The sequence below is a fragment of the Corvus hawaiiensis genome, chromosome 2, assembly GCF_020740725.1.
Source record: "Corvus hawaiiensis isolate bCorHaw1 chromosome 2, bCorHaw1.pri.cur, whole genome shotgun sequence".
Taxonomy (NCBI): domain Eukaryota; kingdom Metazoa; phylum Chordata; class Aves; order Passeriformes; family Corvidae; genus Corvus; species Corvus hawaiiensis.
In genome coordinates, this window is record NC_063214.1 from 104411841 (window position 1) to 104439282 (window position 27442).

The 27442-nt window shown below is 37.9% G+C and overlaps 1 protein-coding gene across 7 annotated transcripts in view; it reads left to right on the top strand.

Moving 5' to 3' along the window:
- The window catches only part of FRMPD4 (FERM and PDZ domain containing 4), a 344070-nt gene extending 321522 nt beyond the window's left edge, over positions 1-22548 (top strand). For 5 of the 7 annotated variants that reach the window (XM_048329235.1, XM_048329266.1, XM_048329255.1 and 2 more), the window contains 12 exons: positions 195-299; positions 1506-1613; positions 4690-4821; positions 6887-7006; positions 7730-7866; positions 9596-9722; positions 12050-12139; positions 12729-12911; positions 16149-16287; positions 16856-17917; positions 18241-19512; positions 20634-22548. In XM_048329235.1, coding sequence (XP_048185192.1) covers positions 195-299; positions 1506-1613; positions 4690-4821; positions 6887-7006; positions 7730-7866; positions 9596-9722; positions 12050-12139; positions 12729-12911; positions 16149-16287; positions 16856-17917; positions 18241-19512; positions 20634-21988 — 4830 coding nt within the window. In that variant the 3' untranslated portion in view covers positions 21989-22548. Of the gene's footprint in view, positions 1-194; positions 300-1505; positions 1614-4689; positions 4822-6886; positions 7007-7729; positions 7867-9595; positions 9723-12049; positions 12140-12728; positions 12912-16148; positions 16288-16855; positions 17918-18240; positions 19513-20628 lie in introns of all 7 variants that reach the window. The other 2 variants (XM_048286157.1, XM_048329244.1) reach the window with 2 other exon arrangements.
- Positions 22549-27442: the final 4894 nt, after the last annotated feature.

Sequence of the window (27442 nt, forward strand, 5' to 3'; positions counted from 1 at the left end):
CCTTATGTGTATGTACATATGTGTCACCTCAGGATGCATTATGGTTTCACTGTATTTCCATTCTTCTGTATACAAAATGTTGCTGTATGCATGGAGTTCCCAGTGTATAAGAAACAGGGGGAATAACTGAAAAAGAAAAGAAAGGTTTTAATTTGAAGTTATATGATATATCTTGTCATCATCTTTTCTTCCAGTCTCCTAAATCAGCTTTTATTAGTGCTGCAAAAAAGGCAAGATTGAAGTCCAATCCTGTTAAAGTGCGCTTCTCTGAAGAAGTAATTATCAATGGCCAGGTGTCGGTGAGTGTTCAGCTATTTAACCTCAGAAAGGATTGAGCATTTCATCCAAAGGTACAGCTCAAGCCTGGAAAGGGAGGTAGAAACAACATGGTAGAAACAGTGGTGACAGGCTTGCAAAGAGAAGGTTTTTCCTGTTTCTGAAGTTTTCTAAAGATCTTTTTTTTTAAAGCTCATTAGGCTCAAAATTTCATGAAACATTTATCCCTTAAAATTAAGATGCTAGTGAATTCATTTTGTAGTGATAGCACATATGTTTGTCGTTATAGTCTTGATATTTTGATATTGCTTGCTTGTTTCTTGGTTTTTTCAGATCAACTTTACTTTCACAAAACCCATAAGCTCAAGAGAAGTACCATGTCATAAAAACTGATTAAGATTACCTCACAGACCCCTTTAAAATTTGTTTTATCTCCTTGAACTTATTGTTTCCAGACTGCAGGCAATGTCAGCCTCCCTTTGAGAGACACTGAACTCCTCCTTAGACATGAACTCCCAGCTCATTTTCATTTTCATAATTTTCCAGAGCATCATTCCACACTGATGTCTTTAGCCAACTCTCTTCCAAACCTAAATTGATACTGCTTTTTTTCTATAGCAATTTCTGCTTTTTAAAATAAAAAGAAGCAAACAAAAACCCCCAAGATTTGTTTCTGTTTCCCTTCCTTTTTCCTCTTTATTTTGCTATACTGGTTATGATCCATCAAATTAGGTAGCAAGGTTCTATGTTGCTCTTCTTAAATGGTGAAAGATATTAGCATTTAATATTCACCTAGAAAGAAAATGTAAACCACCTGGATTGTAATCCTTACTAACAAACTGTAGTTTCTATTTTTTAGATTGAATACACTAAGTAGCTCACTATATTCAGAGAAACAGTAATCCATTTCTCTGTTTTATTGAAAATTTTTCAACTTCAGAGGTAATATTTATCATCAGAGAGACAGTATTTAGGGAAAGACAGTACTCGAAGCCAGACATAAAATCTATGTGAACAATTATATTTTTCCAGGACAGAGACCTGCAGAGGGCAGCTGTAATGAGCATGGCTAGACCCTTGCAGGACATTGATATTTCTGCTTTCAGTTTGGGCCAACACCTTCCTTCTCTGTTGTTGCCTTTCCATCAGAATGATGTACTTCTTTACAGAACAACGTTTATATTTCTCTTGTTGCATGTTGTAATCTGATTCACTAATTTGCTTGACAGGAAACAGTTAAGGACAACTCGCTTCTTTTCATGCCAAATGTTCTAAAGGTATATCTTGAAAATGGACAAACCAAATCTTTCCGTTTTGACTGCAGCACTTCAATAAAGGTAAGCCAGCTATACCTTGATAGGAGACCTTCAGTAATCATCATTTACTTGGAATGCTTTAAGAACAAAATTACGGGTGTGTTCAGTTGGGGCTGGACTCTTAGCTCAGAAATAATGAGGATTTTGTCCATTTTTCTGCTGCTAAAAACATACTTTGTTGTCAGTGAAGAAGTGATCATTTTAATGTGCTTGGAGCATGATCAAAATTATGTGGTTGTATCATTTTGTTATGCTGCCAAAATAGCATGATTTGTCAGCAAAAGTCAGGAGCTAAGAAGATTAAGATGTTGGTTGCTGATTGAATATTATCTAGCTTATCATTCAGTGAACTTAGGATGGGATGTTGTAGGGTTGTGTTGGTGATGAATTACTTGCCTCAGTGCAGTGCCCTTTACACTTTCCATAGCACATGTCACATGCAGAAATAAAAAGATAAAGCCCTGGCACAGAGTTGAGTCTGCCAGGGAATGTCTGTGACACTAATGCATGTGGGTTCCTAAATCAGAGGCATCATCAGCATCTGTGAGAGCCTTGGAGTAGCATGGTAAACAGCAGGACTAGTGCTATTGGGCATGCTGCTGATCTCCCAAGCATTACTGTTTGGGGAAACTAGTTTCAACATGGATTGGTTACCAAATCTAGCTCACTGCATGGTTGCTTGCACACTTGGGACACTGAGACATGAGAGGTGCATGGGTGGGAATGATCGATGAAGGCTGGGGATACAGTTCTGCATTGCCAGCTTTTGGTAGTTTTTAGGAATTGTAAAACCAGGCATATTTGAAGAAAGGCTGCCTTTGTGCTCAGTGTGATACAGCAGCATGCTCAATCAGAGCAGCAAAGAGAGTTATTAACTAAGGCAGACAAGAAATTTACTCCAGTCTGATAAACAGACACTAAAGACACACCGGTAAAACAGACATTAAAGTCACACTTAAAAATGAGCTGCCACATTTGTTAATAAATGTAGCATATATGCTTTAGGCATAAATTGAAGGCAAGTAATGTAGGTTGAAAGCATTCCATCCATGGGTTACATCCATGGGATACTGAATTCCTTGAGTCCCTCTGAAAATTTGGTTAGGTGAAGAAATAGGAGACGAGTCATGTAGATAGTGAGGTCTCCATACCCTTCTAAGGAGCACAAGCCCACTTTCTAGTATTTTCTGTTATGAGCATATAAACAACCAACCTATTCCAGGTTGTTTTGCCCCTGAAGACCAGTCTTTGGCCATCACATTACATTACATTACATAGGTTTCAGTAGTTCTGTCATGGATGTGTCATGTACTATCAGACCAAATGTCAGATCTGAAGTCATTGGCACAGATACCCATGTGGCCTCAGTTACCTAGCTGTATTGATGCTGTAAACCTGCTTTGACCTTAGTCATTTTGACTATTGGTAGGAATAATTTCCTTTGCATCTAATTCAGGCAGTTAGGTATTCTGAGGCCTGCACAGCTATAAATGACATATTCTTGCATGTGTGTGCATATTCCTCAGTGCAGATAGGTGGGCGTGGATTGTTGCTTCGTTGCTTAACTGAGGTGAAGTAGACATGCCCCAGGTGAGTCAAGGTAAATGCAGGTTTTTTCACCTCTAGAAGTCCAGTAGTTCACCACTTAAAAAGGAGGGTGCAAGCAGTACCTAACCTGCAGTCCTCACTTTCCATGTTGCTGGGTCATAGCAGCTGGGCTGACTTAAGTTGCCAGATGAGAGGATGTCTAACAAAAACTTCGGTGCAGTAGTTCAGAGGCTGTGTGCCTTAGCCTCATATTTTAAAAGGTCCAAGACAGCTAGTGGTAGAAAGCAATGAGATTATTACCCTCTCTTAAAAGCTTATATTTAGTATTATGCTGCTTCATGTCACTGTTATGCCCATAGTTTTTAGCATAGTTTAGAAATATAAATAAAAGTATGTTTCATATGTAAGCAATAAATTCCCCATTAGTCAGAATAGTATAATATTAGCCTCTATTATTTAGAGTGATTGCTTGCAATTCATTCATACTCTCTTATATTCTCTATATTGTAGAGAGCTCTCCCCATTCTCTCTCATACATTTTTTCGTCCTTCCACCAGTTTGGTCTTGATTTTCCATAAACACACTGTAATTGATCAATTAATCTTCTTAAATTACGTTAGAACCCTTGGATTACAATTTGTCACGATCTGCTTAGTAAGTCCTATCCATCTGGATACTTACGTATATCTGACAATCTTTCAGATGGAAAGAAATGTTTTAATCTTGTCACCAGCATACTGTGAAACTATTTCTAAATGATGACTTATTATGTATTTCTTTTTCCTACAGCATTCACTAAAGTAAAAGATACCTTGATAGATAATATTAATAATCTACATACATTTACAAAGTGTTATATGAAAGTAAGGTAGGGATTAGTTGAATGGATTTGTGAAGAGGTTTGTTTCGTTTTTATTTTAGATGCAGTCATTCTCAAATTAACTATCCTTAGACATAATTCAGTATGAAAAAAGCTGATCAGGAGTCTCTAAAAATTGATATGATCCATCAATTTAGAGCTATTGTTCTGCACAGGTATCATCATCATTGACTTTTCTGTCAGCATTTAAAACTCAAGAAAACCCTTTACCATAAGAACAAATAAAGGCCATTCATCTAATTTTTTTTTGTTGAACGTATGAATTTGATTTGTCTGCTTGATGTCGTGGCCCCAACAAAGGGAAGAGAACAGTAATAAGACCATCTCTCCTTTGCTGATGGGTTTTATTTCCAGGGAGACAGATGTGATTTAAGGGCCACACCAGTATAATTTACATGTTAAACCACAACAGAATGTTGTCCATTCCCAGCAATCCCATTAATGTATTTCTCACATTCATATCTGTTACCATCTTGGGGATGTTTGGTTATAAAGATGCTGATTTTTCCCTGGATGAATGGTTGTGATTTCCTAGAAACTTGCGCAAATCACGCACAAAGCCTTGGCTTCTACCCTGTGCTGGGTACATGCAGGGTGTGTGGCAGGGAAGAACTGGGTCCCAAGCACTTTGTGAATTTAAACACTTTTTATAAATCCTTTGTTAATTAGGATGTCATCTTAACACTCCAAGAAAAGCTTTCCATCAAGTGTATTGAACACTTCTCCCTAATGCTGGAGCAGAGAGTTGAAGGATCTGGAACGAAACTCCTTTTGCTACATGAACAAGAGACTCTAACTCAGGTTTGTGTAATAGTATATGAAAACAGATGTTAATGAGAGGGGTTAATCAGTAATTCATCCATCTTTTTAATTACTCAAGTGAGTTAGCTGCAAGGTTTATAGTGCGATACAGTCTATCAAATAGCTGGGATATTTAGATGTGATTGTAAGAATAAGGTTCTCAAAGGAATTCTCTGTTATAAAAACATCATATTTAATTGCTTTATTGGGCCTTTCAAAAATATTAGGAATTAAAAAATCAGTCTGAAATCTGAAAAATACTTATCTAGCCTTTTCATATCATATGAGGCCCAGCTAATGAACATACTCAACAGTTGGCAAACCCGTGGTAACAGTTCTGAGAACAGTCTGCCCAAATTTCTTTAAAAGCCTTATTTTGATATTTGGTTGTAATCTGATTATACAGATCTGTGTCTGGGTGACAGGGAATGCTCCTCTTTCTGATGAAGTCAGGTTTGGCTTGCTTACACAGAGATACATTATGTCACTTCAGTGATGATGAATTGTGACACAGAAGATGTTGGTGTGACTTTCTTCCTTAGATCAGGGAAGTGTGACTAAAGTTAAAGTTGCTTCACAGTTACCAGCAGAGTACCCTGATTTTATCTGCTTATCGTTTTGCCAAATTGTTTAGCCTGAAATTTCCTATTATATTTCTGTGTTTCAGGAGAACATTAGTATTTTTTAAATTTCAGCTAAATTGGAAAAAGAAGGAAAAAGGAGAAATGGATTCTTAGATGGGGAAAAATACTTCATTTAAATGACAGAATCCCTGTAATTATAACTAGAGTCTGTGCAATGGTATGAAGGAGCTTAGTTTACCAGCTAACAGTCTTTCCAGCATTTTCTAACCTTTAAGCACTTGCTTTTGCCATGTTAACATTCTTTTCTTGAGGGTATAAGCTACCCAGTGATTGCACAATAACCAGAAATACTCAATACTTGTCTTCCTAGCCTAGCTATCTCCTTGAAGTTATTGGTAAAATTCTCACTGAAATCAGAAACATCAGAATAAACCAGCATAGTGAGCTTTCAAAAATCCCATCTGGAGCTTTTATTTATGTACAGAGTATGTCTATATACTTAGGAAAGAGGTGAGACAACCTGAGGTAAATAGACCTTGTGAAAATTGTTTGAGCAAGACAGAGATTTCATTGGAGATTTTTAAAAGTATAGTTTTGTCAAGTAAAGATGTTGATTATAAAGTACCCTAACTACATTAGCCTAATTGAATAAATTACATAAACTACATTAGTTCTGAGGGTTTCTTCTTTGGAGTTCCTGTAAAATCAGCAATACTTTAATTTGCCATTATAATGTTGCTGCTGACCATGACTTAACAGTGGTGGGTTTGGATTGTTACCCTTTCATCCAGTTACTCATTAGCTATGCAATGGTCTCCTGTGAATATACCCAGATTACAGAGTTAAATGCTTAAAAATGTTTTGCTGACCAACACAAAAGCAGACTTTTTAATTTTTTAATGTATTGGATCTCAGTCAGAAGTTATGGAGTCGATCTCTTAATCCAGAACAACGCAGGAAAAGACCTAGTTTCTTGCAAATTGTCTGATGGATTAAAACAAGCAAGAGAAAGTGAGAGTAATAGCTGCCAAGTTAGGCCTCACCTGTGTTCTCAGACAGTCTAAGAAATAAAATGTGACCTCTCCCCAAACACCTAACTCTACCTGTTTATGCATATTTTAGTCCTGCTGGAGCTCAACTAAGCTTGTATTTCACTTGGATGGTTTTTGTTAAGATGTTTTATCTCTGTTCTTTCACTCTGGTTTTGAGTGAATTCTGTTGCTTTGAGGATGAGTTGTATCAGGTAGACATGCCTGTATGAGTCTAAAAGTCTTTCCACAAGATTATATATATAAGATGTTCTTAGATGAAGAACTTAATAAGTAGCCCATGGCAAAGCTCTTTTTTGGGCAGAATTATTTTTCTTGCTATGTCAGGGCTCTGGAGCAGGGTAACATTGCCCAAGATCTTGTTCCACCAGGGTTGCCAAGCTCTAATATTTATCTGTCTATTTATAATATCTAATTATTGCACTGTCCTAGGTGACCCAAAGGCCAAGCTCGCATAAGATGAGATGTCTTTTCAGGATTAGCTTTGTTCCAAAGGATCCCATTGATCTTTTAAGAAGAGATCCAGTTGCTTTTGAATATCTCTATGTACAGGTAAGTGAAAGCGCAGTGATTGCTAGTGTAAAGGAGAATAAAAAAATACACTTACTATATATATGAATTTACATCTTCACATAGAAAAGCATGGTTGCAGTAAATCCTGGCTTTTATTTCTGCCGCATAAAGCCAATGAATGCACTTGGGGAATGTACAAATCTCTATCATCTGCAAAGTCCGCTTTCTTCATAAGTCTCTCCAAGTAGTAATGCTTTGATATCTTTCCAAAATATATTTGGCTTTAGAGAAGAGTGAAGCTGAATTAATTGTTAATACTTATTTATGCTACTGTAATATCAAACAGAAATGATGTCTGAAAAGGAACTTCCAGTAAAGTGGATGGGAAAACTGATGTACAAGCAATGTGGTTCTCCCGAATATCTCACCGGGTAGAATCCTGCTATCCTGAGTCCAGATATACTGATATGCTCCCAGCACTCTTTGTGATGGAGGATTACTCTTCTCTCCAGGAAGGCTGAAGAGAGCCTAGATCAAAATAATCATGCCTTTTGCTCTGTGGCAGAAATACTGGTATTTTTCATTAGTGCCCATATTGTGAATAACTGACACTTCTAAGAGCAAAAACACAGTCCTACGTCTGAGTTAGGGGTTACTTTTCATGAAGTGTTAATTAAAAAAAAAAAAAGAAGAAAAGAGCAGTAATTTATTGTCAGTGCAAGATTTTTTAACATGACGCTCCCTCTACTGGTTCTTTGGCAGAGCTGTAACGATGTGGTTCAGGAAAGATTTGGACCAGAACTGAAATATGACATTGCCCTGCGGTTGGCTGCATTACAAATGTATATTGCAACTGTGACCACCAAGCAAACTCAGAAAATCTCCCTCAAATACATAGAGTAAGTTGAGTATGCTGTGTGCTCTTTAAAAGTGAAACATTAGAAGTAACTTGTAGATTCTTTAAGGTTGTTTCTTTAGTACGTCCGTATGCACGCACCAATTTTAGGTTTATTCTTTGCCACTGAAATTGATTCAGGTGTGTTAAGAGTGGTACATTTTGTCCTTTTGGTCCATTTACTTTTTGGTCATCTGTTTGGGCATATGAAATAAACTATAAATGTAAATAAGATTAGCTCATTTGCTTTCAGTGATTTAAGATCTAAGTTTATATGGTCTGTATGCTCAGGTTTTAGTAGAGATTATTATAGTAAGATTCAGATTGTTGCTTGGTTCAGAAGACAGTAGGTCACAGATTGGAGTTTGTAATATTTCTTAAATGCAGTGATGCCTTTTCCTGGTCTTAAAATCAAGAGTCAAACACGGTTAGAAGGGAAAAAGGGATTTTACCTTGGTATTTATTTTAAGGATCCTTAGGTGCACACATCCAGGTCGAATGCACCTCAATGCACACCACAATGCACACCCCCAAAAGATCTGGTATAGCATTATAGGTTTTATTAATTAGCATATCTGTCAAAGATTCCCCAATGAGAGGCTTGAATGAGCCCCCCTCCCCAAGGAACCTTCCCCTGGATGGCTCTATCTTAGTTTACAGAATGTGCTCTGGAGAGGACCTTGGGGTCTGGGGCACACTGATCCCTAACTACGAAACCTCTAAAATGTTGAGTCTCCTAGCTGAACAAACAAGTCCAAGAATGTAGGCAAAAAGCACTAAGAATACAGAAGTTGTAAAAAGGTATAAAAGGGGTATAAAAGAAAAGGTAAGTCATATAAAAGAAAAGAAAATTCATCATGGCATCAGCAGAAGTACTCCAGTAGGCAACTGTCTTACATTAGATACCAGATTAGATGTATAGATCATATAACTACATGTAGATACAGATGTATAACTACAATGAAAAAGTAACATTGGAAAGTGTAAATGTGTGTATATCACCTTGGATTAAAAAAAAAAGGCAACAAAACCTCACAACAGAACAAAACCCCAAGGCCTTAAACTTTTTTTGCTGTTGCTTAGTTTGCTTGCAGAATGGAAATAATAACTGTTACACACTCAGAGTCTTGTAGGGTTTATCCATCATATTGAAGACAATGTTATATTCTATCCTATTAATGAATCTGCAAAAATAATTACTTACAAGCGAAGAGTCATTCTTCTGTCAAAAGGGGTGCTTCAAGCAGAAAAATAACTTGGTAAATGGAGGCAAACTGGTTGCATTTGAGGAGGATCCCACCACTCCCCTCACCCCCACCCAACCAAAAGGTGACTAGAAAATGGCTCTGATTTCCATGTTCTAAAAGAAGGTTATAAAATAAAATTAAATCTGACATTACATTGTTAAATTATCTGCTATTTTAATTCTGTAATCGTGCTTGCCAATGTAATTAAGTGGTGTTTAACACAGACTTTAGATATCAAATTTAAACATTCTTTTCTGAATGGCATGACTGAAGAGATGGAAGGGATAGAAGAAAGATTATTTATAATTTTAAAATACTTTTTTCGCAATAAATTGTTTAAATTTTAAAAATAACATTTTTTCAAAACTCTGGACTTGATCAACTCTCCTGTTTTCAGCTAATCATTCACTTGGCATCATAGTCACCAGTCTTTAGATAAATAATCATCACAGGAATGTGAAATTAAATATATGCCTTTTATTGCAGAAAAGAATGGGGATTAGAGACTTTTCTTCCATCTGCTGTGCTGCAAAGCATGAAAGAAAAGAACATAAAGAAAGCACTTTCCCACCTTGTCAAAGCAAATCAAAACCTAGTTCCTCCAGGCAAAAAGGTATTACATTTGCATCTTAATGGAAAATATGTTTTAAAGAACAGAAAGTGTGGCATGCATGGGACACATTTAGAGCTAATCTTTTGGAGAAACACCTAGCCACTATATTTTCAGAGATCTAACTTTGGGTGCTGGTGCAACATAGCCAAGAACTATTAAAAAAAATTAATTATGCCCCAACGAAACTATCTTCTTAACCTGAGAATGACAGAGAACTGTTTATTAATACCTCATGTATGATAAAAAAAATATCTATTTTAATTAACTTAGCATTTTCTATGAATGGCAGATTTGCTAGGAAAGTTTTTGTTCTCTCTCTGATGCTCTCATCTGACATAACTGCTGTTTTTCAGATTGTTTTCTGTTACACTGTAGAGAAAGACTTTTCGCTGGCCAAGATCTAACTGGATAGATGATGGTCCTTGCAGTAAATGACCCTCCTTGCTGTTCTAAAATGCTTTTCTTAGCACTAAGCTTTCACTTCAGCTGGAAAAAACACAGATAAGACAATGTCTCTGAGAAATGCCTTTGTTACATGCAAGCTGAGACTGCTTTTAGACACCGTAATGTGGTTTCTTAGTGCAGGTCATCTTTTCTTGTTTGTAGTCAATGGAGAGAAATAGGCACTTCTAGGGAGCAATTCATCTCATCCCACATTCGGAACCAAAAATAGGTCAGATTGCCTGTGTCCTAGAAATGCTTATTTCTCTTCATGGACTATAAAAAGAACCTAAGAGTGACTAGTTGAGACATAAAATGAGCTGAATCCTGCTTCATGACAGTTTGTTTCTGAACCAAAAAACTACAAAACAGCTGGTGCTGAGCTAAGGCTCACTGTGATCAGCAGAAATCCTGCTTGGAGGTTTCAGAACACATTGTGACTGTGAGCATAGCTCTATGCGTTTGACCTCAGGAAGAAAGGCTGAAGCACTGCATGTCTCCTATAATGCTGAAACTAAAGCTAAATTATCCCAGTTGCTTATTATTTATCTGGTAGTGTAAATTTGGGTTTATTTTGGAAGCCATCAGTGCTTCACAGGTGTAAGATATGCCTTACAGTGGCATAGTAGTATCAGTTCTTGGTTAGAAGAGATACTGCAACAGTCCCTTCCTGTAGCAAACCCTTGTTGGCTTTGTTTCATTCTTTTCGATTTGAGCTTTGGAAATACGTTTTTTGCCAACCTGCTTTTTTAGCAGGCAAGTCTGAGAAAGAAAGCATCTGAGCTCTTCATCGCCTCCTGTCTCACTTCTAGGTACTAACACAGAAACTAACTGATTTCTTTGTGCAGTCTTCTCTTCCTTCACATGAAGGGAAGCTTGTCATTCTCAGGATTCTCATGTTTTTTTACAACCCTTCTGTATTTCTGCACCAAGCGAGCACCTGGTGAAGCAAAGGGGAAAGCATTACCACTAGTTGCTCTACTTTGGATTCATTTCCTCCTTGTTGTCTAGGAAAAAATTACGATGGGGCCCATAAAATGCTGTTCAAGATAAAATAAGATTTTGAATTAGAAATCCAGTGACTGGAATGAAACTAGCAAATGATATGAGACTCTTTTATATTATCTTCTAAAAGTCCAGATATAAGGATTTACACCAGGGAAGTGTCAGGTTTGGATTCAGACTGGGTGAAATGAACTGTTTCTTGTTTCCCTTTTGTCTCATAAAGTATTTCTAAGTTTTCTTTTTTAAGTAGGTAGTTTAAGCTCAGAGGAAAAAAATAGGAGACAAATTCTGACATATTACATGATAAGATCATATGTATTGATATGCTGTATTTAGCTTTCTGATTTATTACCTACTAAATATAGTAGAAGAGTGCTATTTTAGAAAATAGGAAATGCAGTAGCAAGTTGGAATAATCTGCCAAACACCACAAGTACCTAGCAAAATGTAAAATACATAGCTGACACATGCACATTTTTTTGTTCTCTTTCTCTGTATAGGTACATAAATGTTTAAGAACTGATGGAGTTTATGAATGGAAAGCTGCTGTCTTAGCCTTGAAAACCCTCAGTGAACAGATGTTTAATCTGAGTACTTCAACATTTTCCCTTCATTAAAGCAGTTAGGATGTTCTTGAAGTGCTCTGATCTGCCCATTCCCAAGTCCTCAGTGCATTTTAACTAAACAAGCAAGATATTAATTTTAAGAATGAAACTGTTTCTCCTCATCTGAAGCTCAAGCATCTCAAGATTTAGTTTCAGGCTCCAAAGAGCTGTTGTGGAAGACCATTCTCTTTATATTATGCAAATATGTTTTCTTTCTGAATTTTATTATGTGATGATTTCCACAACTACCTCTTACCCCTGTTTCTCCTTTCTCAGCTCTCTGCTCTGCAAGCCAAGGTGCATTATCTAAAGTTCCTCAGTGATCTACGATTATATGGAGGGCGTGTCTTCAAGGCAACACTAGTGGTAACATTTCTCTCAAAATAGTCTCCTCTCTTGATTTTTTTTTTCCTAATGCCTTTTTTTTTTTTTAAGCTGGATCATGTAATTTTCTTTAGAAATTTAGGTTCTATTCTTATGCTTAAATATAATTTTTAATTGAACCAAACCACTTTTTGTTCCTTTTCATCTTGAAAACAACGTATCTGTCATAATAAAAATTTACCTGGAATTTGGAGATAGATAGCACTTTCTTAGCAAATAATGCCATCCAATTATCTATTGAATGCTAAAATTGTTAGTCTGGAAAAATCTTAATGACAAAGTTTTTCTTTTAACAGAAGCAGAGTCCTTCCATCGTCTGTCCATCTAACTATCCACCTAAAAACTAGAGTGCAATCAACATCCAGCAAGAAATTCCTTTACTTTTTTTTAAATTACGAATCAAGTATGCTCTTGTGTATTGTATCTTCCTAGAAAAAACATAATAATCTTTAATGTAGAAATGCCTTTCAAATGTAACTCTATGTAACTGAAAGAAGGGATTGGTGATTTCTGTTACTATGCAGTACCTATCATGTTTTTTACTTGTTCTTTTTTTCTTTTTCTGTTAAAGCAGGGAGAAAAGCGTTCAGAAGTGACTCTGTTAGTAGGGCCACGGTATGGAATCAGCCATGTGATAAACACCAAAACAAATCTTGTGGCTCTCCTGGCAGACTTCAGCCACGTGAACAGAATTGAGATGTTTACAGAAGATGAGAGCAGTGTTAGAGTTGAGCTGCATGTCTTAGATGTGAAAGTAAGTTTGTTACTGATTTGTGTTGAAATAATATCTTTTAATAATGTTTTTGTCTTTATTTGAGTATTAGATCAAGCTATGCTGTTCTGAACATTTTCATGGCAATAGTACTCTGGGAGTGCATTTTCAGCTCTTTTTTTTGTCACAGTGCATATATACTACAGGTTGGGCTACAGTGTACCAGGCTGGTGTATTCCAGCACCTGCATTCTATTTTGATTTTTCTCTCAGCTGACACCCAGCAACTTGCTTTGTTATTATCTTCATGAATTTCCATGGTAAGAAGAGGTGATGGTGAAATTTGCCTTCTTTTGAAGCTCCTTCTAGTGTAATATACAGTGTCATTACCAGTAAAGAATTGCCAGCTGCACTGAACCAGGGTCCCCTGTAATCCAGTGTTACATCCACAAAGTTCACTGCAAGTAACCACATAACAGTTCCCAATTAAATAGACTGCTAAAGTGCATGGGTTTCTTTCTTAGCCTTTAGAATTTCAGTTCAGTGCTTTACCCTACGTAATATATTCACAGGTGCTCATCATCTACCTGTAGTAATTTAATTTCTTTTAAATCTCACTAACACCTCCCATCTGAGGCATCTTAGCAGCAAAATGAGTGGCGTTTTGTATGTTACACTGTCCTGGGTGTTTTTGGTGTGGTTTCTATTTGGCTTTGAAGTGGAAACCTTCATAGACTTTCTAGGACATTAATCTTAACCAGAGATTGAAGGAAGAGCTCTCATTATACTTGAAACTTAAATATTTGATTAAAATAAATAGAACCTAACACTTCTTTTCGCCTACCCAGCTATACACAAAAAGCACACATGAGGAATATTTTACTAAGCTTTTGCTTTGAATACTTTAGGTTTATTGATCTGGAACTGTTTCCCTGTATTTAAGGTAATGAAAAAAACATTGTTATAAAGTAGTCTAGATGCTCTTTGACAGCAGCTTAAGAGAAATTTACGGGTTGGTGAACACAGCATCTCTTTCACTGTACTTAGCAATGGTAACATCTGAGGATAGCAGACTGCTTTGCCTTCATTACTGTGCTAAACTCATGGCCTTCTTGTAAGAAAGCTATTATCACCTTTTTACAGATGGAGAAAGTAATATCAAAATTAAATGTTTCCCATCTGCCCATATGTAATATGCAGCACCGTATGCCATAGTATTATGTATTACCATGGTGTTATGTTGTTATATATTATAATACTGTTACTGTCTTACTGCAAATTGTGCATATCCCCATCTCTTTGCACTTCAACACATGTGATCTCAAACCCAGAGAGACTGACTAAAAATAAAAATCTAGCAGACTCTGAGTGGAATTTGACAAAAAGTTGCCTCTCTGTGGGGCGCAAGTAGGGGTTGAGACTATGTCCTGTGAAGGAGATGCAGGCACACAGAGGTAGGTATTCTCAAGTGATGTTTTCATCCTTTGACTTACCCTCAAGTAGTAGGTTCATATATCCAGGTTCTGAATGTACCAGTATATGTTATATATTACATTATTTTCTAAATGAACAGACAGTTTAGATTTTTATTTTATTTTTGTTTCTTTAAATATGTTCTCAAGCATGTTTCACTTGGCAGAAGCAGGCAATAAAAGTTTAGCTGTCACAGGACTTTTCAGCAGATTACCAGTATTTCACAGCATTGTTTTCAGCAATCTGAGATCTTTGTGGAGTTCATAAGTTTCTGCCAATCACTGCAGAAAACTTGAGATGAATGTAGCATTTCAAATGTCAGTTTTTAGTAGTTGCTCAAAAGAACAGAGATTAATTAACCCACTGTAGGTTTAATAATTTATAGTAACTATAAAATCTATAGTTGAATACCTTGAAAGAAGCATGTATTGAATAGAAGCTCAAGCTGTAGCAAAAATAGGTTAAAGAAAAAAAAAAACCCTCATATATTTTCCCAAGTTGCTGAAAACAGTTTATACAACATTCAGGGCAGCTGGAACATTTTGGCCCAAGATGCTGTAGCACAAGCCTTTAAAAGCTCATTGGACCTGTTGTGGGTTTGGTAATAAGGTGTGATCATCAGTTATGTTTTGGCCAGAGCTTCCATCAGAATCAGTTGTCTTTTTACTAGTAAGGGCTTGAGTAGGTTGGAGAGTCATCCTTGTTGCATGTGACATTCCTTCTGGAATGGATGGTGCAGGTCCTTGCATCTGTCTTCTGACAGTGGGCTCTGCATGCTGAATTATGATAAATTGTCACAAATGTCCACATACTGTGAGTCACTACACACTGTGAGTGATAAGATGGGTTGTCTGTGGTCTAATTTCTATCTATGCATCACGGTAAGGGCTTCATTTTTATTTCCTGTCTAGGAGTTGCAGAGGCTAGCCACCTTAATAAATTACATTTGAGGAGAACAGCTTTTGGTATTAAAAGCTATAGAGACATGAACAAATTTTTAGGCAAGAAAATGTATACATAATGGCAAAAGAAAAATTAATTAAAGTGTGTTTCACATGGATGTCTTGGGTTCGCTGCTTGCTATCCTGGCAGCCACAGTTTTCAAAGCTCTGAGGTCTTTCATTTTTGTTAGGACTGGCTTTTTTTTTTTTACAGTGTTTTGTGTTTGTTTTCTTTGCTGATTACCCTCCTGGGGATCTTTCTCCATTCTCTTTGTCTCTGTTTATCTGCTTATTTTTTCACCACTTGTCTTTTCAGTAACACCAGGCTGGTGTTCTGTTGATCTGTCTCTGTTTCTGCTGTGTAATGACAGCTTTAGCCTGACTGCTGTATTTTATGAACCTCAGCTTTCCCTGACTGTTTGCTTCCCTTGTCATTCTTCCTTGCTTATTCTTAGTGCACCACATTTTCTGGGAAGCAGCAGATTCCCATACAACTGCAAGACTCCAGCACCTAATGTACCAGGTTCTTAACCTGTGGCAGATTCAGAGTAACATTAAATAGTGCTTTGGCAAGAGTAAGGTGTCTGTGCAAGAAAAAGATGGAGCACGAGTCTTAAAATAGTTAGCTTCATTCAGAAAGAGGGCACTCAGTTGTTAAGATGTCAAGTTGGACTTCTACCTTACTACAACTCCAGTCTTGACTAAACTTTTTATACTGTTTGATATTGGTAGTGAGGAAAATAAATGCTCAATAAATTTTCAGTGTGGTGTTTGTGATGAAATTCCTTTTGCTTTGATGTAATAGTATGGTCAACAGGCAAACAAATTGAGGAGGAACAGCCTTAACTGGATTGTATTCTTCTTAGCCTATTACTCTTCTGATGGAGTCATCAGATGCAATGAATCTTGCTTGCCTAACAGCTGGATACTACAGACTGCTGGTTGACTCAAGACGTTCAATATTTAACGTGGCCAACAAGAAAAATGCAGGGAGCCGAGAAACAGGTATTTATTTCACAGTATGTTAATGATGGTCCAGTGTATAAAGCAGACATCAACTGAAGCCGGAGCACCTCCAGATAAATAGAAGGCTGTGTCAAATGAGATCTGATTGCTCACTCAGACCTAGCAACACAGTATTCATTCAGCTTTATAATGTTCTAAGATCCAGCCTATATTAGCATCTTCATAGTAAAATAAAACCTGTGTTGATTTTCCTTCATACTCTAGTAGACAGAGGCATGCTTCTGTGAGTGTTATTATTTTATATGCATACATCTTTTGTCAGAATACATATGGTTGGAGAAACCAGCTGCTTTTGTGTTGCTATGCCTGGAATAGCATTTTAGATTTTTTCTAGGGTACAGAAGTACCAGTTAAACTTTAGGTCATTAAATCAACAGGTATTTAACTTAGAACAGAGGTGAATTTGAAAGTGCCTTTCTGATATATTTGATGGCTCAACTATCCTATTCAGAGTGTTTAATACTCAGCATCAACAAATGATTGTTTACAAATTACATTACTTTGTTCTTTGATTTCACAATGTTGATTTTATTTCATAATGCTATAGGACCTGAAAATAGAGGGAAACATAATATCCTTGCTTCTGAATGGAATTGTATACCAAAAACTACCACTTTCCTGGCCGAAGGAGATCAGGAGGCTCAAATGTCCTTTGCTGATCCAAAGCAGAAGACTGTAGATGTTTCCGAAAGTCTGCTATGTCAAAAAGAACACAGACATCTCTACATAGAGAATACTTATAATTCAGGTGGATTTGATCAGCATCTGGCCAAGCAAAGTGACCCCGCTGAAACAGAAGAAAGCAGAAATTTTAACCAGCCTTCACTGCTGTCACTCTCAGGTTTGGAACCTAGCAAGAAAGCACAGGATTCTCCCAGGGGAGCAAAAGTTTCCTTTATATTTGGAGATCCCAGCTTGGATGGTATCAGTCCCCAGACTCTTGGCTATGAAAGGCTTTTGGATGAAAGTCCAGAAGTACTAGAAAAACAAAGAGCCATTTATCTTAGTAATGCCAATGATATTAAAGGCCTGGATTTGTCACCGGATGCTGAAAGCCTTCAGTTTGCTACAAATTCTGTTTATGCAACTATAAGCGATGGTAAAATATTTGGAGCTGCGGAAGGGATAGAAGAGCCTTTGCTGCATGATATCTGTTATGCAGAAAACACAGACGATGCTGAAGATGAAGATGAAGTAAGCTGTGAAGAAGATATTATGGTAGGAGAAATAAATAGGCCTGCTCTTCTCAGCCTTTCTGGTTCTAGTGATGACATTATTGATTTGACTTCACTTCCTCCTCCGGAAGGTGATGACAATGAAGATGATTTCCTTTTGCATACCTTAAACATGGCCATTGCTGCTCCTCCACCTGGTTTCAGGGACAGTTCAGATGAGGAGGACTCTCAGAATCAAGCAACACAGCCTAGAGACAACAAGGAGCAAGACAGTAATCTAGGCAATGATGACATTCCAGTGTCGCTTATCGATGCTGTCCCTACTAATACAGAGGGGAAGGGTGAGAAGGAGCTAGATGATGCCGTAGTCTCTACACTTCAAGCACTAGAAGCTTTGGCTGCTTCAGAGGAACAGCAGACGAATGACAATTCAGGTTCTTTCACCATAGTTACATTTATTCATTGAAAATCATTCCATCTCATCCATTTAGCTTTGGAAGTACTCCATTTCATGAGGGTTGGTTTGGTTTTTTTTTAGTTTTCCTATTATTTTTTGCCGTCATTTTGCATACATCATATTTCATATTTAATGGAGCCACCACTGTTATTAAACTACCTGTCTCGGGAACTGTGCAATAAAGTCAGAGTGTTCTTACAAAGAATATTTTTGTCTCTAATACACCCCCTTTTGCTTGTCACTTATCCAGGTGCCTCAGCTGCTGTCATTTAATTGACTCTTATTTTTTGTGGCTTGCAGGTGTAGCTATCCTGCGAGCATATAGCCCTGAGTCATCTTCAGATTCTGGCAATGAAACAAATTCCTCTGAAATGACTGAAAGCTCTGAACTAGCCACAGCACAGAAACAGTCGGAAAACACTGCACGTATGTTTTTGACCACAAGTGAAGGCTACCAACCACTTGTGGAAGAGCAGACTGAATTTCCCATTGCTAAGAATCAGGCTGGAGGGCCAGGAAAGAAGCCCTCACAGCCTTTGTCTGGTGGTCAGGCCACAGAGCTACAGTCAAAAGTTGTGCCTTCAAAGCAGATTCTTCATTCCGACAACATGGAAATGGAGCCAGAGACCATGGAAACAAAATCTGTCACTGATTATTTTAGCAAATTGCACATGGGATCCTTGGTATATTCTTGCACTAGTAAAAGGAAAAATAAGATGACAGATAGCGAAGTAAAAGCATCCTCTGATGGCAATGCTACTGTGAAAAAGCAACAGGGAAATAAAAAAGCAGAGTCTGATGAAGACCTAAAAGCTAAATTTGGAACTCTGTCAGCAAGAGACAGCCAGCGCGTAAGCACTTTTAATGTGGAGAGAACTGCCTTTCGCCAAAGATGGTATGCTGCTGATGATGGGGCAGCAGATAAGCCAAGCCCAGAAACTGTTAATGGGAAGACTTTTCCAAGAGTTCCTGTCCTTGGTAAAACAGAAACTGACTGTAAGGATGAAGTGAATCCTGAGGTGGATCAGGATGATACCTCAGGGCTTAGCCAAGGGGAAAACTTCCTGTCAGATATGACTCCCGTGTCTTCAGCCAAAGACCTAAACGATGCAGAAGATACCGATTTATCTGCAGATGACCATCCTTCAAAGCTTCCAGAAGCTGAGCAGAGTGTGGCTAGACTTTGTGAATATCACTTGGCTAAGCGCATGTCATCTCTGCAAAGTGAAGGCCATTTCTCGCTGCAGAGCTCTCAGTGCTCTTCAGTGGACGCGGGATGCAGCACCGGCAGTAGCACATGTGCTACCCCTGTTGAATCCCCTCTTTGTACCTCTGATGGTAAGCACATCATCTCTGATCCATCAATGAAGGGCATTGCCTATGTTCCAGCTGATGAAAGAGCTGCCATTCTTCCAAACCATGGAACGACATACAAGGACCTGCACCAGCAGCCTGAAGCTGTGTGTCACAGAATGACGGTGCCTGTTGTGCATTCAGCAATTAATGCTGAACCACTTTTTGGCACTTTGAGAGAAGGATGTCATCGGATCCCCAAGATAAAAGAAACTACAGGTACAGCAGTAATAGAGTGTTTCTTGTGTTTATTCTTAAAGCTACAAGTTCATGTTGAGGTCTAGGCAAGACATTTCTATTATCTTTATCTGGAACTACATCAACAAGCTGTAGAAGACAGTGAGATTAGACCTTCAGTTTATCTGTTCATTTTACTTGTACATGTTGAGATATTCTGATGAGCTGCATACAACTTCTTAAAAACCCTCTCATTACAGTTAAAATATTTGGAGGGACACTGACAGAGAGGCCTCTCTTCCGCTCTTCGGAAGCATCTCCAAAATCCATAGTCACTTGAGTTCCTTGTTAGATTATGAAATTAATTCAGAAATTACATTAATGTAGGGGAGCAAAACCTTTGATTCATTTCTTAGGTGTCTTATATGCCATTTTAGCAGGTTGTCAAAAACATGCCAATATGAATAAAAAGCTCTAAATGTTAAGAATAAGAAAATGTCACTACCTTATTAAGCAGGTATTTCCTTCACAATCTGACACTAGGTGTTTCTTTACAGTTATAAAAAAATGCACAGTTTTTCAAAGGCAGCATTGAAATTCTTTCAGTTGGATTTTAAGTGTTTCTCCCTTCTTGGGTTGCAATACTCATGTAGCATAGTGTGAGAATGCATGAAAATCCAAAAGTGGAACAGATTAGGAGTTAGAATGAGAAATAATCTTTCTCTGCCAAAAAACTGCCACAAAACCAAACCAAAATTACCATGAACGCATCTTTCCATACTGTTTCAGGTGTAGTTAAAATGGTGTTTTAATCTGAAAGTATTAATTAGTTAATTGAAAACATGCAATCAGTGTATTAGGGGAGATTTAGGATGTTTTGTACATGATTTGCTGTTCCTTTTCTTGAGTAAGTCTGCTATAGTGAAATCAAAAAATAGTTATTCATAAGTTATAATTTGTTGACCGATTGTAAAAGGCATTTTAGTGAAATACAGAAGACTGCTAATGATTTTTTGTGGAATATTTTGAGGAATGCAGACCATTGGGAAATACCAGGAAACCATTTGTCCTGACTGTTAAAAGATATTTAAAAGTTCAGTCTATGAATATTATCAGGGTGATGTTTAATTATTCTGTCTGCTCTTCTACTACCCCTAGTGTAGCTTTCACAGAGCCTGAAAAGGGAAGACAAGGAGGCATGCCTACAGCTTTTCCTAGACAGCCTCTAGCTGACTCCATCATGCTATCATCCATGCTATCAGAATCAAAGGTGCCAAGTCAAAATGAAGACTCTTGTGACATTCCCAAAGTAAATCAGGCTTGTGGGGCAACAGTTAGTTTACGGCCATATGACATGATAGGAGGAAGCCTCAGGATGCCGCAGAACAAGAAAGTGCTGAGACGCAGCAGCAGCAGCAGCAGCATTGGAGGATCTGCAGGCATTGAGATGCTGTTTGAGAAGAAGGCAGCCACGACCAGCTTGAAATGCCTGGACAGCACCCGAAAGGATGAATCCAAATTGGAGAGAAGGGTGGAATTTTCCCTGGGCAAAAAGCTGTCAAAAAGTTATTCTCAGAGTTGTGTGTACGTCAGCACTGATAGGAAGGACAGTAAGAGGTGTTTGGGCACAGGCACCAGTCAGAAGGACTCCAAGCAGTGTCGAACATTGCCCTTGCGAAAGCTGACCACCAGCACCTGGAGGTGTCGGGGCCCCTTTAGCTATTGCTTCCTGAGCAGAGGAAATGATGACAATGAGGAGGAAGATGACCAAGACAGCCATCAGCTCTCACATCTCTTTGAACCACAGATCCTGTGTGAGCTCTCAGAACCAGTTGCTCAGTTGTTGTCCAGTGACAATGAGCAGAAAGTCTTGGAGTCCCCAAAAGCTGCTGAGCCCCCATATGATGCAGTCAATGAGCATGAGAAGAGCAGTGCTGACACCCAAGGTGGCCAAATTGATGTGAATTTCAACGATGTAGCCTTCGATGCGCGAATCACACGAATAAATGTGATGAAAGAGAAAACTTATGCAATGCCTGATGGATTTATTGCAGCACAAAAGGATGCCAATGAGCTACTCTCACTGGTCCGAGCAAGTATGGGCAAGAGAGAAGATTTACATCCAGAAACATATGACCTTAAACTTTCTAAGTACAAACAACTGTTATCTTTGGAATCGAGACAGTTGGGAAGTGCCTGCAGGAAAATGGCCATGGCTGATAAAAGCCCTGAGGAAATGCTTTTAGCTATGACTTCCAGCTTTCAAGTACTCTGTTGCTTAACAGAAGCCTGCATGCGTTTAGTTAAAGTCATGAACTCTCAAACACAGCAGCAGGAAATTATAGCTAAGATAGACGAGGTTGTAATAAACTACATTTGTCTTCTGAGGGCTGCAGAAGCAGTGTCAGGCAAGACCTCTGGTGATCCTAGCATTAAACTCTTGGCTCGACATCCGAATACCATGGCCGCTATTGTAAGCACACTAACACGTTCTCTAAAAATGCTTTTAAACAAGTAAAATACAAAAGTCACTTCATAATCTACCTTTGCAAAGCCATACATAAAAAACTTTTATTTACTGTATGTGTATGAACTAATGTAACAAACTCAGCTTTCTCTGTATATTTTGTTATTTTATATAAAATAGGTATGAGATTAAAAAAAGTTAAAATACTGAACATTGAGAAAAGTAATGACTAGATCTGTCCTTCGGTTTATACAAAAGCAACAGCCAAAAAACCCTCTCCCCAAGATCAGAAAAACAAGCAGAAAAAAGTCCCATATAGGAGCAAATTGATGTTTGGCTATTTTTCATATAGTCAAATTTATGGTTGTATGAAGTGAGTTTCTAAAGCCTGTTATGTCAATGAAATTGTTTTCTGTTTCATCCAAGTTTTCACTTGGAGAATGCTCCATGTTTAGAATGATTAATTAAATCATAATGTATATAACACAATATTTAATGTTTTAAAATTATAATTTTTAAGCATTGAAAATAGCAAAAAGACATTTAAAATACAAGAGACTATTATAACTAACTAGAGAATATATATATAATAAATGAATCTTTTGTTCATATGGACTGAATTACCCGATTCTTCTTTTCTAGGAAATTCTGTATTTAAAAAAAAAAGTATTGGATATATGAATATACCAGCTTCAGAGGGTATCTGATGTATTGAACTTTAGTGTTGGCATTTTAGACAGTGCAGGTAACTGTGGAGGACTGAGGACACAGAAACCAGAGTGATGGTGGTGTTCTGTCTGAAATGAAAGATTGGTGCCATAATGGTCAGAACAGAATGTATGAGGCAGGTCTACACACCCTTTCCCCTGGTAAACGACAGGACCATCAGAAAATTCCTATGCTGTTTACTGTTTCATCATATATTTACGGTGCATCTGAACAACACGGACTGCATCTATTTTGTTAAATATTTTATACTTCATATTTTATGATTCTGAATGTTTAACTGTAAATAAGTTAGAAATAAAATGAAGTTTTCAGAATACAATAAATATCTCTGAAATATTTCCAGCTAGAGACAGTTCTTCTCTTGAGTGATGACAAAGGCAATTTGTGAATAATCTCTTCCATCTGAACCTTTCTGGAAAACATTTTGTAGTCTTGTGTTTGAGAGGCAGCCAAAGCAACAGCTCTCAATTCTGGCTGGCAAATAGGCTTTCACAAGAGCATCTGGTGAACTTCTCAGTGACCGAGGAGCAGCAGCCTCCATTCTCCAAACTCATGTAGGTAATTTTCACCTGTTTCTCGTAACACCATGTACAAGGACTATTACTGCTCATGTTTTCGAAACTTACCCTTTTGGTTGAAGCACATGTGCAGCTGTCTGTGCTGAACTAGAAAGATTAAACCAACAAAATTAAGGAAATACTTTCTTGCACTTCATAAAACCAAGAAATGCCTTTTATTCTGACTGCAGAGAAACATCTTCAGAAACACAGTATCAGAAGCTTAATCTGTTGTCCATAGTAGAAAAATCTGATTTCTGAGACTAATTCACTTAGTACATGGACCCACTTCAGAGGGCAGCTCAGAGATAGGCTGCAGGCTGAATTACTCTCTTGCAGGGTGACAACAGCTTGTCCTGTGTGGTGCTCACACTCGGTGGTCTCATTCTGACAGCCCAGAGACTGGGGCTGTGAGTGCTGCTCTTGTGCTGCAAATACTATGTGGTTTGAGTATTTCACACTGGGGAAAAAAAACAAGCTGAACTGTTGCATTGGTATCTATTCCTTGATTGTTTTCTGAGTTTACAAAAATGTCATCAGTGATTTGGAAATAGTTTCAAAAATAAATTTAGGATTGTCACAACTAAGCATTGACATAGATCATAGGATTGTGTTACTTAAAGCATTTTTAGTCCAGTTCTTTTCATTCCCCTTCTTTTCAATTGATCTAATTTTATTTCAAAGGTAAGTAGATTTTTGTTGTTCTTACTGTTCAAGAACTTTTCTTATTGTAAACATGCTCATTTTGCTCCCTGAAGTTAACTATGGTCTTTTATTTTTTTTCTGTGGCAATGTTTCTTGTGTTTAACAAGTGGCAGGGAGGTGGGGGGTGTGGGGGTGTATTCTCTCTGTTTTAATCCATTTTCATAGAATCATAGAATAATTTGGATTGTAATGGTCCTCTGGAGTTCAACCCTTGCTCAGGTCTAATCAGATCAGGTTGCTCAGGGCTGTTTAACGTGTCTGTTGGACACCCTCCAAGGATAGATTTCTCTGGGCACCAGTTCCAATATTTGACAATCTTTATGGCTAAAAAATGCAAAAATTCTTTTGATCTAATCAGAATTTTCCATGTTCCAGCAATATCCATTGCCTTTCATCGTATCACTGTGCATCCTTTAGTAGAGTCAGGTTCTGTCTTCTCTATATCCATTCATCAGGCAGCTGTAGGCTGAAATAAAGTCTCCCCTTAAGCTTTCTCTCCTCAAACTGAGTAAAAGCACTTTCTTCAGTCTATCCTCGCATATCATGTGCTCCAGCCCCTGGCCAGCATGGTCACCCTTCACTGGACTCCATGGTGTGATTTCATAAACCACCACCATGCTCTTGTGTCAGTTTTGATAAATAGGATCATCTAGCCAAGCTCTCTGGGGCATCTCTTAGAAGGCAGTTTCTCCTTCCCTCAGGACTTCAGATATCCCCATCTGGTACCATGTGAATGTCTTTTTCATAATGTTTCCACACAGATATATATGCAGGCTTATAAATGGTCCCTTATGAGAACTTTGTACAATGGCGCAGCTGCTGGAAATGATTTGTCTGCAGTCTCCTAGAATCACACATATACACAGGCATATTAGGTTAGTGTCTCAATATCATCCTTTGTCAGAAAGTGTTTTTGTCTTTCTTCTGGGCTTTGGAGAGATCTTACTGCGGCCTTTCAATACTTAAAGAGGGCCTATAAGAAGGATGAGGACAAACCTTTTAGCAGTATGAAAACAGATTATGGGTTTGAATTACAGATACAAGCAAGAAATTTTTTTTTGATGGGGATGGTGAGGCATGGAACAGATGGCCCAGAGTGGTGGTAGGTGTCCCATTTCTAGAAACATTTAAGGTCAGGTTGGACGGGGCTCTGAGTGACCTCATCTAGTTGAAGATGTCCCTGCCCATCACAGGGAGTTGGACAGGATGACCTTTAAAGGTCCCTTCCAATACGAACTGTTCTGTGATTCTAAGATCCTGTGATTCAGCTTGTCCTGTCCAGCTAAGGAGAGTCTTGGATGATAATAGACATAACTGTTATTAATTGTGGGGCATGTGACCTTTCACAGCAGTTGCTGTTGAATTATAGCTGATTTCTGTTAATCTTGAGCATTAAGATGACCTTGTCTTCCTGTGTGGCATCCTAATTGATTCCTGCATTAATTGTACATTTTAACTTCATGACATGAGGGAATGCCATCAGTATGTACCTACTTGCACTAAGGCAGTAAAGAAATGCTAAACGATTAATGTCATCTGGAATATACAATACTTTTATAAACTTTTGTACATACAGTATATGTTTACTGATTTTTAACTTGGCAAAATGACAGGCATCTTCATGTTTGAGTCCTTGAGTTGAGGCTGCTTTGTAAAATAATTGGGCAAAGTTTGCCATTTTGACATTAAGTAGCGAAGCTGAATACCTACACTTTTTTCCCTTCTCTTTCATTAATACTTCATCAATTTGTGATCACTGGAAGATCCAGAATGCTTCATGATGTTCTCGCTGCTCACCAGACATGTGAAATAATCATTTGAAGCTATGAAATGGATTCCTGAGTAACTTTGTCGCACAACTTATATCAAAGAGAGACCTGATTACTGCACTGAAATCCAGTTAAATTTAGTAGTATTTTATCAGGCATTAATTTGGCTGAATAGGGTATAACTGTAGTATTGTAGCAGCAGATGTTAAAAGCCAGAGCCTCTTTGCACTAAGCACTAAACTGTTACAAACTGAAAACTTGGTTCATACCACAAATAGCTTAGTGATGAACATGTGGCACTAACATTAATCAGTCTTTATAATTTGCCACTCAAAATTCAGTAGTAGCTGTTCTGAACAAAAAGAAGGTGATCACAATCTTCCACTGCACTATCTGTGGAACAGCCCTAATATGTTTTCAGACCTAGATTTGGCCAAAGCCATCGAGAACTTGAGGCACTCATCATCAAAGTCTAAACTAAAATAAATAAGTTAAAATAGAATAAATTAAATAGTAAATGCATTTTCCTATAGGTGTTTGCTAGGTAAAATCTGAAATTTTCTGTCAGTGCTGATGGAATTTGGAAGACCCTGATGGGTGGAAATTTATGAGCCTCAATCAAAACTTTCCCTTTAGAGCCTGTAAAGCAATGGATTCTGGGGAGAGTGAATTTTGGCCCATGAGATCTGGGAGCAAATCTTTGATTTCATAAGGGTGGGAGGCAAGGCAAACTAACCTAGCAGCCTGTTGTACTATAGCAAACGTAAGCATGTCAGTATTGATTTTGAGGTGCATTTCCTTTACAAAAAGACACTGTGACACATTTTTATGCAATAGGACATACTTAATTGCATTTTAAAGCTTGTTTTGTCATTCTGAAAAAAAGCAGTTATTTACTCTGAGCCTGCAGAGTTAAGGAAAAGTAAAAGGAATGTATTATATCTCCTGCTCCACTTTTTCTAAGTGGTTGTCTTATTGCACTGCATTTATGTGGACCTTATTGCTCAGGTTTCGAGGATGTTTTTTCCTAATGGTACCTGCCCTTGCACCAGTCTTCTCTTATTCTCAAAACATTTGACATATATTACCTAGAATTACTTCAGTTTTTCACAATGGCCAACTAAGTTATTTTTCATTTATTCTTCAACCGTGTCTTCTTTCAGGATTACCTTTTTGCCTTTTTGGTCAGAGAGATTTGAATTATATCTTGCCACCTGTTTAAGAGGTGCCTCTACTGCCTCAAAATAAGGCATGCACCTGTGTGATCCTTTTGCCATACTTTTAAAAGTGGAATGAGAGGGCATCCAGGAGTTTACCTACTAGCCTAAGAAGCCCCTTCTCATCTGTGAGGCCAGAACTGAAAAACATGAATATTGGCCAAGCTGAAATGTTTGTCACCTTCTCTCAGGGGAAGGCTTTCATTTTGACACAGCCAGAAATGGTTGTCCTAAGACTTATCCTCCAGGTGATGCTTCCCCCTTTCCCTCGTCCTAAAATGAAGCAGGACCTTTCAATCTAAAGGACAGGGATTACAGCATAGACAAAGTCCCTGCATCAACACTGCTATTCGTTGAAGTGTGAGAGCTTTCTCTTGTCGTGGCAGCAGCAAGGCAGTTTCCACTCGGGGATGACGCTTACATTTTTTCACCTTTCTAGGAAGTGGGATTAGATGTGTTCCCTCTGATTTGACTGTCCATTTGGGCAACAGGACTAAACAGGGACTGGCCAAAGGACTGGAAGCTTCA